This window comes from Seriola dumerili, unplaced genomic scaffold (assembly GCF_002260705.1).
Source record: "Seriola dumerili isolate Sdu_G_001 unplaced genomic scaffold, Sdu_1.0 BDQW01001731.1, whole genome shotgun sequence".
In the NCBI taxonomy this organism is placed as follows: domain Eukaryota; kingdom Metazoa; phylum Chordata; class Actinopteri; order Carangiformes; family Carangidae; genus Seriola; species Seriola dumerili.
In genome coordinates, this window is record NW_019175986.1 from 42,326 (window position 1) to 60,513 (window position 18,188).

Below are 18,188 nucleotides of genomic sequence, written 5' to 3' on the forward strand. Positions count from 1 at the left end.
AGGATGAGAAGAGAGGCCAGGTGAGAAGAAGGATAACCAGGAGTAAGAGCTGCAAGACGAGAAGGTGGAAACAAAAAGAAAGAGAAAAGAGACAAAAGTGAAAGGAAGAAAAAAAGTGCTAGTGCAGCCAGAGGATAAACATGCATGAAAAAGACTACAGAGGCAGAAAAGTTTCTTTGAGGTCAAATATATTGAACAGAGAAAGAAAAAGTGGAAAATGGGCTTTTAGCTTGAATTGACCACACGTCTGCTGAGTGCTATTATGTTTTCAGGGAGAGTCAGCCACATCATCAATCTTCAACTATTCCTTCTTCCATATAAATACACACTCATTGCACACTCACAAACCTGCACAAATAAAAAAGAAAAAGGAAGCAATAACTGCCTTGAAGGCAAGAGACCAAATGGTCAAGCTCGAAAGTGTTTGGAGAGGAGCTGGTGGACAGGGAAAATAAACTGATGATGAGGTTGAGTGAGTGGAAAGTAAACAAACTTGCTGCAATAAATAAGAAAAGAACATGAAGAAAGTGGGTTCATGCATCTAGAGGAAACTGACTTCAATCCATATGTGCAGCTCCTACAACAATGACAGAGATATTTAGCTTCGGTAGCATGGGAATTATAGGTGATGTTTTTACCAGTGTGTCCTTATTGCTGTAGTGAACCATCCATCCTTCTTTGATGGCTGTACTGGATCGACGGGTTGTCTGTCTCACCGACTGTACCACCCTCATAAGCGGGATGTAAACACTGGAAGAAGCAAAACGTGTTTGAATTTGTGTTCCTCATATAACAGCCCTTTGGAGATTTATTTGTAGCTGTTCTCTAAATGTTTGTGTTTTCCGACTACCTCTGATCTCCGCTGGTTCCGTCCTGGTTGTTGTCAGGAGAAAAGGACCCGGGGATGCTGCAGGCCTCGTCCGAGTCATCCATTGAAGACTTGTCCGAGTTGTCATAGTCACTGGTGTAGTCCATGGGCACTTCAGGGTCCGCACTGGGACTCAACATGTCTGGAGCAAAAATGAAGCAAAGAGAGGTTTGAGTGCGACTTGATTTAAAGTTACAATGTGTTTAAAATGCTGTGGAAAAATACTACTACTTGCCACTTCTAGAACTACTACTAAGCTATAAAGGGAGAGTGCAGCTTTACATGCATCAATACTGAGCACCGATAATACTTACCACAGTTACTTCTGTTGTCTGAGAAGATAAAAACATTAGTGCCAGTGAGTTTCAGTCGTGCTAAATAATGTCTTATATTACGTGTGGTTATTAAAGTAACCTAGTTCTGAAATGAATGCTTTTATCAAATCAATGCAGGGTTAAAAGAGTCATTAACAGAAAAGAAAAGTGATAGATTTATATCTTCCCTCACCTCCAATAGTCTCCCCGAGGCAGTCATTTGGAACCTTGTACGCACAGCGCTTGTGGCAGTTGAACTTGCAGTCTGAGAGGAATAAAACACAATTCATTCTGATCAGATTCTATGTAATATGGTTAGATTTATATAGCAATTCTACTGGACACTGGACATCCAGAAGTGAGTCTCTCTCTTTGCCTGTACTCACCTTTGCACTGTAAGCCCTGCCTGAACAGTCCTCGAAGAAGCCTCTTGCAGTACTGGCACACCGTCGGTCGCGTGTACGAATGGACAGCGAACGTGTGGGGCACCTTCACCTTGCTCATCAGGATCTTGTCCAGATGAACTGGTCGGCCCGTGTAGAAGCGCCGGGCCTCACTGGGGGTCCGTGGCTAGCAGAATAGAGGGGAAACAAAAATTATCAACGACACAGTTTGTGTGTGAGTAAGTAAATAACCAACCCTTTAATTACTTAATTTAATTATGTCCACAAATCTGCAATAAGTGATTTTATTTTTTGGCCACTTGGGGGCAGCGGAAACAATTTATAAACACAACTTTGACCTATCATCACCTTTTAAGTTGCTTATTTACACATCCAGCAGCTTTAGCATGTATTGGATGTCATGTTTAAGTCCAATAATTTCCTTTAAGCTTTGTTCTTGGTCTCTACCAATAATAATACCCAATTTGTTACAGCAACATGAAACAAAGCTGTTTCATGTGGTCAAATAAATGTTGCCCATGGACTCCTCCTTAGTTTTAATAGTCTAAAAATGAGCAGAGCATTGTGTGCATGAATCCACCAGTACCATTTGTGTGTGTGAGCGGATTAGGGTAGCATCTTCTGTGCAGGTGGAGGCCGTCCCAACACTGTACACTGACTCAGTGGTGGAGAGACGCAGGGACTGGCTGCTGCTCAGGGAGGTGGTGGACAGACGCCGTTTACGAGCTCCACTGCAGTTGTTTGGGATGCTGAAAGCGCAGCGCTTGTGGTAGTTTAGTCCACATCCTGCAGGGGGCAGCATGGATCAAAGAACCAGCAGAGGGAGCAGCAGATCAGCAGAGCAGGAGAGAGGAGAGTGTGGAGCATGTTTGGTGAGTGTTACAGATCATTTCTCAGAGAAATGTGTAGACCACATCAAAAAATCTTTTCCTTTTCACACTTAGTCTCTCTGATTTTCTCACCGTCACACTTGAGCCCTTGTCTGACCAGTCCAAACAGCATCTCTCCGCAGTGGTCACAGAAGGCTGGGGCCCGGTATGAGTGCACATTGAGGGCATGGGGCCGAATCTGGAAATCTTCAAATGTGGCTGCCGCTAAAAGAGATAACAGGGATAGAGTGTGGTCACTGTTTCACGATACAATCACACCACTGTGCAGAATAAAGACTGATTAGATGGATAAGACGGAAACAGGATGGAAAAATAGATGGGTTTTGTTCCTGACAGGGGAGCATTACAATTTGAAACAATGAAAGAACAGATTAGGCCTGTGGAAGATATTACCTGTAGTAAAATAAGCAGATAAGCACTGATTCCAAGAGTGGTGTTGCAGAGTAACAACAGTAATGCAAGAGAGATTACAGAGGAAAAAAGAAGGAAGAAAATTTAGTGTAGATTTTAATATGGCTGACATATTTGAAGAGAGGAGTGCTGGTTTCTTACCAGAGAGCACCACCTCCACCAGATCTCCTTCCTGAATGTCGCTGGCAGCTTTAACCAGTTGCAGGATGTTGTTGGTGGATGTGTCATGCTTGAACAGCAAGATCTTGTCATAAATGCCATAGAAGCCACATTCTGGGAACTAGAACAAACAAACATGGCATAAGAGAAATGTAGGAGGATCAACTGTAAAAAAAAAAAAAAAAGCAGAATTGTGATTGACATTGTGATTTTATCTCCAGGAGGGCTGGTAGTTGAAAGACTGGTGCTGCATTTCATATAATGTAATAAAGGGCTTTATGTCAGCAGCCTGTCAGGCATTCTAGTCAAATCAACACTTCCCTGAGCTTCTGTTATTGACAGAAAAAGCTCCAGTTCGAATAAAGCCAAATATATAAACAGAAGCAACCAGCTGTAACGGCAGAAAACAAGCCATCTGATGAAACGGAACAGACGTACACACAGACACACACCAACACATTTAAGGCTGCAACATAACTTTCTTTTTCATCCTGTCAATTCCAAACATGATTTTAAAAAGTCATAAATTCAATAACTTTTAATATATAATATATCAAATGTGTTTAAATAACTTTAAATTAATTGTAAAATTGGACAATATTTCTTTTGGAGTGTAGATTTATGAAATATTAATTTTAAATGTATTTCATCAAATAGATGGTGTTTCATAGGACTCCATAAAAATAATGACAAAAGATATGAAAAACTTAACATGTATGAAAATGTACATGAGAGTTTTGAATAGAGACCAGAACCTTGGACTTTGTATAACTGTGCCACATGTGGCCCACTCAGGAATCCACCCACTGACATACCCTGTATTAACTCAGCAGCCTCTCTTTATATTCAAGCTGAGAGAAAGTTCTTATTACACATTGGTCATTTACAACTGACATCCTAAACAGTCACAGCTCTGCTATTTTCATTAACAGTTGAAAACATCACACTGTGAACACAGAACATGCAGCAACAAAGCAATGATTCTATGTTCTCAGGCATATGACATTACTGTATGCCTTTAACCAATTCTATCATGCCCTGTTATACAAAGTGCCTGGGATATGTAGCAGCCCACACACACACACACACACACACACACACACACACACACACGTGTAACCACTGATATACAAGAGACACTGGCCGAATTCCACTAATTGAGCAACTTGGTCAATGTGGAATGGGAGACAAAAGGAGAAACTTTATCCTATCTTCCTATCAGTCATACTCAACACACACACACACACAAACGTGTTTCCATGAAGCTCCTCAAGAGATATGAGAGATGAGAGTGTCAGTCAGAAGTCAGCAGAGCGCAGGGAAACCCTGCTCTCCTGAATAGTTAATACTGTCTGGTTCACTTCAGTGGCCACACCACACAGGACACCACAGGTATACATCTTTAAAATTAATTTGTCTTTTGGGGAGAAAACATGAGACACCCTTGATCAGACCAGAGGAGTAAGAAGAAAAGGAATAAACACACGCACACATGATCCTCCCAGTCTCTCTTGTTGTTTTTCCCACGTCAGAGTTACGATTCAACATCTGGCCGAGTTCTAGCTACTTAAAGGAAGGGGAACCCTGGTCTCCACCCTGGAACGGCACAATGACACACATACACCTCCTCCTCGCTTACCAACAGACACACCCTCCTTACAAACAGCAACCCCCCCCCCCATTTCCCTTCTTTTCTCCTAAACACACATACACACACAGTCCCGCTCTCATTTCCCAACAGGCACTCCACAGCACCACATCTGAAATCCAGGCCTGGTTTGTACTGCTGCCAAGCTACACAGTGAGTCCACCACGCCCCACCAGTGGGCTACTGCTACTGACCACACAGTCAACAACAAGACACAAAAAGCACACAGTGGCCTTAACAGCCATTACATGCATCTACAATAAAGGAAGCGAACAGATATAAGGCTAAAGAACAAGAAGGTGGAATACAAACCCAAGCCGTGGTAGAGAGGTGTGAAAGGTGTGTGAGCAAATCAGTGTAGCGCTACCATTTAAATAATGCCTCTGTTTGTTTAGCACACTCATTATGCAAAGTTGATTCCCAAACATCACAAAGGAAAGACAGACGCAAGATTATGGCCTACACAGCAGAAAATGTCATAATTGAACAGAAGGCTGAGAGTTGAGGGATGGAGAGAATATTAAACTAAACTAACTAAAAGATCATTTAGAGGAAAGATAGCAGTAACTCTTCTTACAGCTGCTAAGAAGACATTAACTTTGCAATAACTAGGGGAAACCACGACTCTGACATATTATCTACTTATAAAGTCGATGTGGAGAATCTGCATTTGTTTTGTTTGTGACCACTTGATGAATGTAAGCTCCAGCAGTATTCACTGTCCTTACAGCTCTCCAGCTAGCTTCATCTTTCTTCTGTTTGGTGCTGGACAGGTAGTGTATACTGCTTTTCCATTGAAAACAGCTGTCTACTGCGTTGGGGAACAACGCTGATGAAAGCTGTGACACTGAGCCAAAAGGTGTGGGCCATAAAACCCCAAACCATGAGCTGAAAGACATCATAAAGCTCCAAGAAAAAACAGTGACAGCGAAGCAGCTCCCAATACTGAATAGGAAATTCTGTCAGGTGCATGGTCATGGCTGAAAGCATAAAGGTGAAAGAAATGCCAGCACTCACACTAAAATAGTCTTCTATTTTAATATGGGGCAAACGATGAACACGTTTCAGCAATAAGGTGTCATCAGCGTAAAATATATATAGATTAAAGATTATAAATCTCAGTAAGACTGGACTGAAGGGGACAGCAGCTTTGGTGATACATAACACGATACTCTGTTACAATAGAGTATTGATTATAGCTGCTAAAAACAAATCATTCAAATGTTTTGTTCACCCAAATTACATCTAATGGTATCCAGCCATGAACATAGTTATGCTTTTGTTGTTTTGCCTAGGAGAGAAGAGATTGACAATGGCTTCGTGAAAAGTATTTAGTTTCAGTCAGTCAACTCATGTGGAATAGATTGTATGTGAATGTTGATATGTAAAACATTAATGTTCGGGAGGTGGCAGCAAGCAGTGGCATAGCTTTCAGGTAAGTGGCAGTGTGCCATGCAGTACACCGCCATAATTAAAATGGGTGCACTGGATATGCGTAGGAGTGAGAGAATGTCATGCGAGTGTAGCGGCACCTCGAGTTGAACTCCCTGAACTGGCTTGCAGGCTTCACTTCATTAGTGGTGATCACAGAATTTTAAAAATTCAGCAACTTCATGTCTTTCCAAACTCATGAACCCATTACTCTGAATAATCCATAAAACATGCTGTCAACAGTTTTCTCAAGGACTGTTTCTTTGGTCGTAGTTCCAGTCAAACCAATTGAGCGAGGCCTGTGGATTATTCAGAGTAGCAGGGAAACACTGTTTATGGAGAGAGACTCTAATGTTGAATTCTTGCAATGTTTGAGTGCTGTGAGAAACACAAAAGAAATTCCGATCATCTCCATTATGCTGGTGTGGAGGCAGAGAGAACTCAAGAGATGGTTATCTAAGTCACAACTATCTGCATGTCTAGATACACCTGCAGTTAGAGAGAAAATCACCTGCCTCTTAAGATAAAGTTTTTCCCTGCCCATGTTGCCAAGTGCTTGTTCATGGTGGGAATTGTTGGCTCTCTGTAATCAATATTATAACAAGTATGGTCTGGACATGCTTGAAAAGTGCCTTGAGATAATTTGCTGTGATTTGGCGCCATATAAATAAAAATTTACTTGACTTGCCTTTTTGTAATTTAGGTGAAAAGACAATTTTACCCCAAGACGTCTACAAATGTTTGTGGCTTGGGCTCAATTAGACAATAAAGATATTCATGAGAAGAGGCTCCAAAATTTCCCGGCTCCAGACTTAAAAACCCACAAGTTCTCTGACAGGAGTGAATCATGTAATAACATGTAATGCATCAGTACCTGGGACTGCCACAAATAAGACCAACTGCTGCCACTTGTAATTACAAACACCCACAGAGCCCAGATCACAGGAGACTCCCTGCTCTGCCCAAATCCACAGACAACCCTCAGCCTAAGTCATTTGTAAACCCTTTCTGATGCCAGCGTCTCTGCTATTAGCCCCACACTGTTTCTGTTGCTGCTCACTTGCTTACCAAAGAAACAAGGCGAGTCATATTATCCTGCGCCTACTGTCCAACACATACACAATGCTCCAACCACAACTGCAGCTGCCACGTCTGTGCAGACCACACGTCTTTACAGCTCTTCTGAAAAGCACAATATCCCAACTCCCCAAAAACCACAGTTCCCTCTGAGAAAATGACCATTTTCTTCTTTTCTTCTCCCACTGTTCCAGTTTCCAGTCAAAGTACAGGGTGGAAAGAGCAGAAAAGCCGCACATTACTCCTGTCTGTATGTGAACATGGTGAAAAATGACATTCTTTGTCTTGTAATTACATAATCACATCTATGTGTTTGTGTGTACACTTTATACTAGCTTTGTGGGTAGAGGTTAGGAGTGTGGTTGCAAGAGACTATGTGTGCGTGCGTGTCTACTGTCTGCAGACGGCAGAGCTGGCTGTATTATCATATGCACCGTAGTATAGAGTATGGTGTGGTTTGCCTGGAGACAGGGTTGTGTCTCTAGCTGCTTTCTTTGGGTTACCACGGATCAGGTTACCCCGCATTGCCTGCACTATTCCTGCAGCTCTTTGGGCCAATGAAGCCATTATGAGTGAAATGAATTATGGACTAGGCTTTCTTTATCCCAACCCCTCCCCTTGTTTCCCATCACTCTTATTTTCCTCTTTGGTGCAGTGTTTATTAACTTTACTTTTCTTCTGGGCTGTCCAACTTTCCTCATCATCCATTTTATCTCTTACTCTTATGCTGTCTCCTATTTTTTGAGGCACTCTGAAAAGAAACAAGAGAAAAGGACTGAAGAAAAGCATTCTGTCATCTTTTCTGAGCTGAACCATCCACTAACACTATCCTCAATGCGGTCTACTCCCTTGCTCACGAGCTGATGCAATGTTAAGGCCGGCCAGCAGCGCGTCCTCACTAATGACTTCACTAACCTACTTTATTCGAAGGTTCGATGTTGTGTTCCGCTCTGGACATGATGAAATGTTTTTCCGTGGAGGTAGACGGAGCAAAACGCACATCAATCTAGAAATCCACACAGCACAATGAGAGAGAGAAACTTTCAAGATTCTTTATCTCCATTTCTTTGTCCTACTGAGCCATTTCAGTCAAATGCATTTATGTTATGTCATGTGCATTTATTTACTTCCATTTATTGTCTGTTCCTTTTATAGTCTCTTCATAGTTTTCAATATGTATGTATTTAGAGCTGCAGTGATTAGTCAATTAATTGATTAGTCAATCGAAAGAAAATTAATTGGCACAAATTTTGATATTTCTGATTCATCGTGTCAGTCTTGTGGGTGGTTTGTCAGATGTGACTTAGGGCTCTAGGAAATTGTGATGGGCATTTTTCGAAAATTATCAAAATTAATTGCCATATTTATCAATAATATAGATAATCATTAGTTGGAGCCTAAGATGTATTGCGCATTTTCTTTTTCAGTGAATAACTCGGGCTGTTTGAAAATGAAGAACTATTTGATGTGAATAGTTGCAGCCAAGATCTATGATTTATTTTTTTAAAGATTTGTTTTCTGATGGATTAGTTTTATTTATATATATATATATATATATATATATATGTATATATTCAACATATATAATATGTTGAATTTGGATTAAACTAGAAGACGTCTGCTACGTGTACCGCTAAGTGTCAAAACATGATCTGTCATTGCAGAACAGAGAGAAATCCAATCATTGAAATCTCTGAGGTTTTTGTCACGCTTTGGTTTTGCAACAGCATCATAACCAATACATCACATGGGTTATTTTCATATTCTGGTGTTGCCTGGATTGCCATACCAACATGCACTGAGCTATCACCAACCACAATATGCTAATTTGTCTCATAAGAACCAGAGATATTGATTCATTGACTCTTAGTAAGATACAGTTTTAATTAAATGATTGAGTTAACTGGAAGTTGTCCAAATTGGAATGAAAAAGTGAACAACCCTATATCTAAATTTAGCGCAGACGCAGCACAACATCACCGTCACACTAAACAATGACAACTGATACTTTCTCTGTGTGTTGTTGCTACTGTCAATAACGTCAATGAGGGCAAACACCTTTATCCAGGTTACCCGCTCAGTCATTATTAAAAACACACACTGGGATCTAAAACACTCGAAAACAAACAAAACAAGTGATATCACTCTGTGTGTACACTTCACACACAAAAACAACTTTCTCATCATATCGCTGTGATGTCATGGAGCAAAGGCCTTTTGTGAGAGAAATTTGAGCTCAGACACACTGTATTCAAAACACAGACACATTTGATGCCACAGCAACGTGTGCCATTTCCTTTGCGCTCACATTTCTGTTGGTTTGTTAATTTCCTTGTTGACCACCACAGCCCCTGGACATGTGATGCAGTTCACAAGCGCAGAGGTATTGGCTGAGATCTTTTGTCTGAAGTGCAACAAGTGCAGACAAACTGGAACATGTAGAATATGAAGCGATGATCTAATTCCTCCTTCCTCTTCCAGTCAGCTTTATACTCGTGCTGCCATATGACTGTTATAGAAGCATTTCATTAGCTTCTTGTTATGATGAGGTGCTTTGAGAAACCACTGAATAATCACCAGGTTTTTTTTTTTTTTTTTTTTTTTTAAATCAAAGACAATCAAGACAAAACGTGAGAAATTTAACACGTGCAAGAAAAGGACCAGCAGCGGGGTCATGCAGAGTTTTTCTCAACACTTCAGCAACAGGTTAGCATCGCCTCATCAAAGCACTGATGCTTGCACACAAGGAGCACCACTGATGTCCAGTTGAGTCGATTCAATTTCAACCTCGAGGGCTTGTCAAACGGTTTAAGAGCGGTGCTAAATATAGACCATCTTTATATAAAGACGCAGCATGTGTGAAGAACACAGAGACTTTTATGTCCTGCTGAAAGCCACTTGCTTCTGCTTTTCATCCTCCCCATCACTTCCCCTCCAGCAGCTCAGCATGAGCCACCTTCGACCACCAAGCTGCACAAACATACAAGCACGCACACTCAGGCACAAAAACACACGCACAAACTCATAAGCACCTTTACACAGCCTCAGTGCCATCTGACAAAGCTCTGCAGTTCATAGACAGATTTACTCATCAATGAAGCAGTCGAGATCAAGCCTGTGTTGTGTTTATTCTTATAAAATATATTACTCTTATGGAACAGTTTTTATGCAGACTCATGGATGTAATTTGCTTCAATTGGGAGCCATTTATCCCCTCAATTTGATTTTACGTCAGTTGCAAAATGGCAAAAAAAAGCAACTTTCACGCCTTATAAAGTAAAGAGTTCACACGAAGCACCGCATAATACTTTGGATGTAACTCGACCAACTGCTCTGTCATCTATTAGTGGCTGTTGCTGGTTTTATTTGACATCAACATGTTGACATGTTTTGCACCACATAAAGGGAAACTTCACAAGGTCCATGAACTCACAAATAAAGGACTTTTCTGTCTGCCTCAGGGCCAGGGGCCTTCACGCCATGCCTATGCTGTTTGAGTGCTGCATCACAACCATTCTATTCACCATACGAAAGTATTTGTACTTATCTATTCGGTAAGTACTTTCAGTGCCATCAGTTATTTTTGCAGTGTCATGATTAGTATTCACAATATTGTAAGTATTAATGTTATCTGTGACTTCCACAACACAGGAAACTGCAACTGTGAGCATGTGGTTTCTAGTGCTTCAAATGTGTAAGGTAACATAAGTACGAACATCATGTACATCTGAGGAGGAAGAGTAATGGCATGTTAAATATAAGGCAGTTGCCTTAGTCACAGAAAATACACACATTTAGATCATAGTATGAAAATAGCAGCTATTTATGAAGTTCATGTTAATCACGTAGGTAATCTATTATAACTTTTAAGAGACATGCAACCAGTTCATCATTTTTCTGACTCGTGTATGAAGAACTAAAGTTACCACATTTTGGTAGCATGGGAGAATCATTTCAAAGTGGCAGTGGCAGCACAGCTCGAGTGTCACATTCTGGAAAGATTTATTGTCAGTGGTAGTCAAGACTGTAATGGAATAAATATGATACTATAACCACTTTAAACTGTCCTCTGCAGCTGTTGCTTTACTTTTTAATAGTGCAGTGAAGAGGAGAGAGTGGGGAGGAGGACTGAGATGTTACAGAATTGCAGGGGCTGGATTTGTGTTTACACAGTGCAGTACGTTACAGAAACACTGCAGCTCTGCAGAATCAGTCAGGCCCAACTTCAAATGATGACAACACACGATCAACAACTGAGAATCAGCGTGGATGAAATACAAGACCCGCAGAGTATGACACTGCACACTGAGCTGTGTAAACACACTGACCTCTATAGCCTTACATGGTCCTCCACACTGATGTGTCTCTGCAACAGAGGCTGGTTATCACAACAGGAACCTGATCGAGCCATTTTATAGTCAAGAGGAAACACGCTGCATCCCCTCAAACAACAGACATTGTTTAAACATCCACGTCTTACTGTGTGACAAATCACACACCCTCCTGCCCACGTGTGTGCGTGTACACACTCACATTCTCGTGCGCACACACTCTCAAAGATCATGATAAAGGGTTTTCATTCACCTGCACTTTACTCTGTGTGCGTGTGTGTGTGTGTGTGTGTGTGTGTGTGTGTGTGTGTGTGTGTGTGTGTATTTATGCTTTTGTATTTGCATAAACCATCCCTCTCCTTAAGAAGAATCCTTCTCCCAAAGTCTAATTCTTGGACCATAACTGCCTCAATCCTTGTTAACATGTCAGGCACGGGACTCAGAAAGAACCACCCCACCTTTCTGAAAGTGATGAGGTGTTTAATGAGGGGTTGCTGTGGTAACGGGCATGTAAAGACGTCAACGATCTGCCCTCATTAGCTCCTGACAACAACTTGGCGCAACGCAGGAATTTTTCCTTTTGTGCTGACAGTGTTAGCGATGGAACAAACGTGTTACTGGCCCGGCGGCCTATTTTTATCCCCAGTGAGGTCACAAACTGATGAAGGGATGGAGCAAACGACAAAAATGACAGCCATTCCTGCCCTCCTGGTGCCCTCAGTCACCTGGAGAGTCTGCACAGCACACCATGCTGGTTTTTAAGAAAACAAAAGAGCACGAGCCGCTGTCTTGCTCACATCATGTATTAAATCACAGGGGAGTGTGACAGGTCTGTGCCACGAGGACAACGAATTAAGTAGGTTAATACCCATGACGTCAACTAACCGCCGCCCATGACAGACACAAAGAAGGAAGATGAAATGAATATGAATCAACAAAGAAAGTGTACACACAAGGAACAACAACTGAAAAGCTTCATGACGTAGTGCAGTTTACCATCATGTCACATATACTACAACTCATTCAATCACTTGATTTTTTTCATCATCTGACTTTGTCAGTGGGCCTCTCCACATGCAGCAGCGTCATGCTTCAACACAAACACACCTGTGATCAGAGGTGGATGTTCTGAGCCTTCCTGTTTCTGTTAGAAGTATTTGTCTGTTCATCTCCGTCAACCCTTCTCACAGACATAGACACACACTCTAACACACAAATAACCACACAGGAGAGATGGCACTTGTGTGACCACATACACTTGTTGTAAGAGGTTGAAAGCGAGCTGAGAGCTTGTGCAGCAGGATGTAGTTTATCAATGGAAATAATGAGAATCCGTTTAGCACGATCAACTTCTTTACAAGGAGACACTAAAGGCCAAATGCAAAAAGCTTCTTTCTTCCTGGATTTGATGTGTTTCCTGTTGAAACATTATACTGAGTCTAGACATGAGACACAGGAGGGATGTTTTAAAGGTGTAAACCAATGGGGCATCTGTTGGGAGAAAAAAATTGTATAATTTGATAGGTGAGGCTGAGAGTTTGGTGTTCTCAGAAAAAAAAAATTGGATTCATGCAACTTTCACTCACTTTTTTGGTTCGCTCGTCTAAATGGTTGAAGCCTAATGATGCCTCTCATTTAAAATCAGAGTAATGCTTGTTATGATTGCAGCACAACATGGCAAAGAAATTGACTTCATGACTGAAGAAACCTCCGCAAGCTAATGAGATGCAAACACATTTATTTACATTTTTTACAAGTTGCTGGACCATAGCAAGCTAACTAATTATAATGTGAAGAAATTGCAAAGACATAACAGTCAGGCAGGCCGTTAATTATGTGGGAACTACCTTTGGAAAAATAGCAAAAAACAAAGCAAAAAAAAAACAAAACACTGACTCTCTTAGTTTCATTTGATGCTTAAGTAGGTAGTTTTTTTGCTGACAGGGTAGCCATAAGAATCTGATATGCCCGTAGTGCCAAATTTGTTTTTGAGTCTTTCTGCCCATGAAATTGCTGATTTACAGCATAAATTCTCAATTAAAATTTGATGTAAATCAGCAAAATAAAAATGTTTATGTATTCCGGGAGCTCTACAGAATGGCATGATGAGCCAAAAACAGTAGAAATTCAAAACTTATATTAGACACAGAGTGCAAGACTGTCTGCTCCTTATTTTCTTAATAGGCAAGACAACCGTACTGTACTGTATACTTTGCTTTTCTGTTTTCCCTCGACTCATGTTGTGTGTGTGTGTGTGTGTGTGTGTGTGTGTGTGTGTGTGTGTGTGTGTCATCCTGGAGAGCAGAGACATAATCAGGTTTACAGTCCTGAACTGCTAGTTTCTACATACCAGAGATAACTGTGTAAGCCTGAGAGACTGAGGGGAAGGGGGAAATGTAAATCCACACACACACACACACACACACACACACACACACACACACACACACACACACACACACCTACAAACACGACTGTAAACACACAAACAAGAAATGCAACACTAACAATGTAAACATGTGTAAACACAATTGGATTTCATGCATACCTAAGAATACATGTTGCGTGTGTTGCATGCAGCGGCAAAAGCCCATCAAGCACATGACCTGAAGAATGCAAACAGCCTGGGTTTAATACACACACACACATACACACATATACACACATGCACAGTATATTGTGATATAAATAAACAAAGGTGATAAATGTGACATGTTTCCTGCACGCCACAAAGAACCTTTCAGTCCAGCGTGCATAAAAAGAACTTGTCAAAGCGAGCGTGGAGGAAGCACCGACAAAGCACGTCACAAGGTATATATGACAGCCAAAAGACAGAAAGAAAGTAAAAGTATAAGCCGACTGAAACGAACAAAGTTCACAGAAGAGACAAATATAACGAGGCACTGTATAGTGGTAAAAGAAGTGTGTGTGTGTGTGTGTGTGTGTGTGTGTGTGTGTGTTTGTGTGTGCGTGCGCGCGCGGTCAGTAAGTGGAAAAAGCTTAGTCTCAAGCAGAAGCGCAGGGACAAAGCGTCTCATTCTGTTCCAAGCATCAAGGAGGACGAAGAGGTAACATGAGACCCGTGACCAGGCATGAGAGAGGGGCCTGGGGATAAAGGAGACGAGCACTGCTGTTCTGAACCAGCCTTTGTTGGTAGCTGCTCCTTTCTCCATCAACCGAACCCCCCCACCCCCCCGCCATCCTCCTCCTCCTCCTCTTCCCCTCTGTCCTTCCTTGGCTTGGTAATGGGCAGGTAAGCCGATAGGAACTTTGGATTCAGTCCAATCTGTGCGCATCGAACAACTCAGTGATTCATGACGAGAGGGAGAGACAGAGAACAGGTCTTCATGAGAGGAGAAGGCAAGTCTGAGTGACGAGTACGGACGGGAAAAAAAGATGGATGGAAGCAAAGTGAACGCTGTGCTGTTTGGTGCTGATGCTAAAACGACTTCATCAGACTTCTTCGTGTTTCAGGACTAAGTTCTACGGTTCGGTTCATTCACACGATACAAGTGTCCATTATCTTGTGGTGGTCTGTGTCGTTGTGGTTATGGTCTCGGTTACAGAATCTCCACACCCCTAAACAGCAGGATTGTCTATGGTTATCTATATTTTACTGTATTTATATATTATATTCATTTTGTATGATTAAGTTAAACAAACATCTTGGTTAAAGCAAAATTGTTTGTTTTACCCCAGGCAGGATTTGAGCCAGGGATTTCTTAGAGGTTTAGAAAGTTAGTTTCACTCATTCAGAGGCGAGCTCACTGAGAACGCCTGCAATGCAATCGAGAGTCAGTAAAAGGTCTAAGCAGGTGTTGTGTACTCATGTTTGGAAAAACTGCAGCCTGGTTGCTAAATGTACAGTTCCTTAAGGGATATTAGGTGCTTTTCCATCCAAATGTTGTATAACTCTTCAGTCAGTTTTTTATAAAAGCCAAAAAGAAAGAAAAAAAAGAAAATGAAAATCAGCGCATTTCCATAAACTACTGTTCCAGAAACATTGTGAAGAAAGTGCAACAAGATCTCATCAAAATCATAACAGTGTCTGTAAACGCTTCTATAACGCCAGCGACTCTGAGAATTTCATCACTGCTTTCAATGTAATGGCATGTATGTGTATTAGTTACATGGTTGATTTGTTTTATATAGGTCCACTGTGTGGGGATTTTGCTGGTGGAGCAATATAGCAACACATGGTGCACACAGCACAATACAGGTTATAAAAGAAGAAGCGAAAGCAGGCCCCTCATTGTCTTAACAGTCCAGTCACAGTTGAGGCATCTGCCTCTGACATAAGAAAAAATCCCTATAATGACAGTGATTTCTTCAGAACTCATAAATTCCTACAGCAAACACAGGTGCTTATGGTGGTGGGGTTACTTCTTGTTATATTTTCTAGAAACTTTCATGGATTGAGATGGACATGTTTTTGGAGACCTCTCTGATCCTCTGCTCTCTCTTCACTTCATCCTTTTTTTCTTTTCTTTTTACTTAAATATCTAGTTACTGATCATCCATTTCTCTGGCTGTGAATTCACCTTGCGTTCTCCAGAGTGACCATAAAGAAACACCACACACATACACACACACACACATATACACACATACACACACACACACACACACACACACACACACAGTCCTGTGAGAAGAGTGTTTGCACATTCTCCGTGTGCCAAGTGCGATGAACACACAAACGCATAAAGCTGCACGCTGAGGGCCACAATAGACACATTACTGCACTCTGAGTCATCCCCTCCTCCTTTATGCCTGTCCCCTCTGCTCTCCACACACTGTGCTCATTTCCCCCCTTTAAACTCCTCTCCTTTCGACGCTGTGTGGCTTTAGCTCCTAATTTAAACAAAGGGAGGGAGAAAACGCTGGAGGCTGCACACTGAACTACAGTCATGTGATAACTCTGTGGTTAAATTTATGGGCTTGAGCTGCCGTTGCTTCATCTCTTATCCTGTTTCCATTATTCTGTGTAACTGCAACCACATCTACATGATAATTACATTAAATTACCCATGATTTATTCTGATGTTATATCAAAGTGGCTTCTTGGTATTAATTTGGGTTAGTTTGATTTACCTTATTCATTGGGTATGTCATTTTCAGATTAAAAGAAGGTAACACAGGTAAGTGTGCAGGTCCTCAGTAACAGTGGTGACAGTATAACCTATGTATAAGTTAATCACTCTCATTATGGAATTGTGATCATTATATACTGCAAAGTATTTCAGTGGATAATCTCAAGATTTCTCAGACCCCATGTTAAGAACTCATGTCCAGACATTATTTTCCACTTGGCTCTTCCACTGAGCAGCCTTCAGTATTGATGTCATGTGTTTATCTACTGAGGTGCCCATTTCCACTCATATACATACCCCTCCATACACACCTCACAATGTGTCTGGGCCGCACTAACACACACACACACACACTGCACTTGTGCCCCAGACCAACCCAACCCACCCTGTCAACCCTCACACTGACCCCATTGTCTGCCGTCTTCCTAAGAGCACTCTCTCACACACGCTTTTCGCACACTTGATATTAGAACAGAAAAAAGCTCTCATGCCCTGTAGCGACGGAGCTCTGCCCGTTTTTCTATGAGATCATGCAGGATATCTTACTGTGCTTAAGTATCTGGCTCGTTTGGACTCATTGTCCTTTGAACCAAAAGAGTGGCACAAAGTCTGGTCCCTTAATTCACTTGGTTTTCATCTACAGGGCTCTCTAACTTCTTTCTCTCTCTGTGGTATGAAAGTTCATCTACCCTTGATCCCCCCCTGTCTAGTGCTGTTTTTGTGACATGCAAAGAAATTCTCTCTACCCGGCTGGTACAAGCCCCCCGGTTACATGTCACCAAATGCTGCTCAGCTCTGCTCTGTGGCTCTCAATTGGATTACGGCACAAAACCGTTTTTACCGATGCTAATCGGTGGATTAGTATCATAAGGTCTCCTTTGCTAAGAACAAGAGAATGAATGCAGGGGTCTGTAGAAACATGAAGCAAGAATCAGGTTGACCTAGAATGATAATTCCACTTTATTAGAGCTTGGGTCTCATTTTGGACATCATTTTTTTCTTGCCATGAAAACACTTTCAAACAATCAGACACTTTGTCTAAACTGTTGCTTACACCTTTTTTTTTTTTTTAACCCAAAAAGTCCACAATCATCTGACACTGTACAGGAAAACAGCGGGTGTGACATTTTGAAAACTAACCGACCCCTCGGGCCCCTGGATCTGTGCCTAGTAGTCAGTTGTGCATCCATGAATAATAAAGTGGAATTATCCTCTAATACATCATGCAGTGCAACAGATTTGATCCTTTTGTGAGTTGTAGCCGATTCTTATATGTTCTTTCAGGACCACAATCTCAGCCGCAGCTCAAAATTCAAACACTTCAAATCTCCATCTATCATCCCAGCTCACTTTCTCTGCCTCTGATAAACATCCTGTCGCTGGGCTCAGTGTGTGGCAACTGTGTGTGCTTTGAATAATCAAATGTCCTTGCGCGGACTTAGCTTCCCCTGTTGCACATCGCCAACAGCCAGGAGACACCAGGCACGGTCAGTCATGCAAAGCTGTTCCGCTACCATGCAAATCAAGATACACACACACACACACACACACACACACACACA

General features: G+C 41.6%; 1 protein-coding gene across 3 annotated transcripts in view; it reads right to left on the reverse strand.

Moving 5' to 3' along the window:
- The window catches only part of prkd2 (protein kinase D2), a 32,777-nt gene that overhangs the window by 6,982 nt on the left and 7,607 nt on the right, over positions 1 to 18,188 (reverse strand). For 2 of the 3 annotated variants that reach the window (XM_022768606.1, XM_022768603.1), the window contains 8 exons: positions 3,029 to 3,167; positions 2,549 to 2,680; positions 2,173 to 2,372; positions 1,569 to 1,752; positions 1,376 to 1,447; positions 1,183 to 1,200; positions 851 to 1,010; positions 639 to 750 (listed from right to left, as the gene is read on the reverse strand). In XM_022768606.1, coding sequence (XP_022624327.1) covers positions 639 to 750; positions 851 to 1,010; positions 1,183 to 1,200; positions 1,376 to 1,447; positions 1,569 to 1,752; positions 2,173 to 2,372; positions 2,549 to 2,680; positions 3,029 to 3,167 — 1,017 coding nt within the window. The remainder of the gene's footprint in view (positions 1 to 638; positions 751 to 850; positions 1,011 to 1,182; positions 1,201 to 1,375; positions 1,448 to 1,568; positions 1,753 to 2,172; positions 2,373 to 2,548; positions 2,681 to 3,028; positions 3,168 to 18,188) is intronic. The other variant, XM_022768607.1, reaches the window with a different exon arrangement.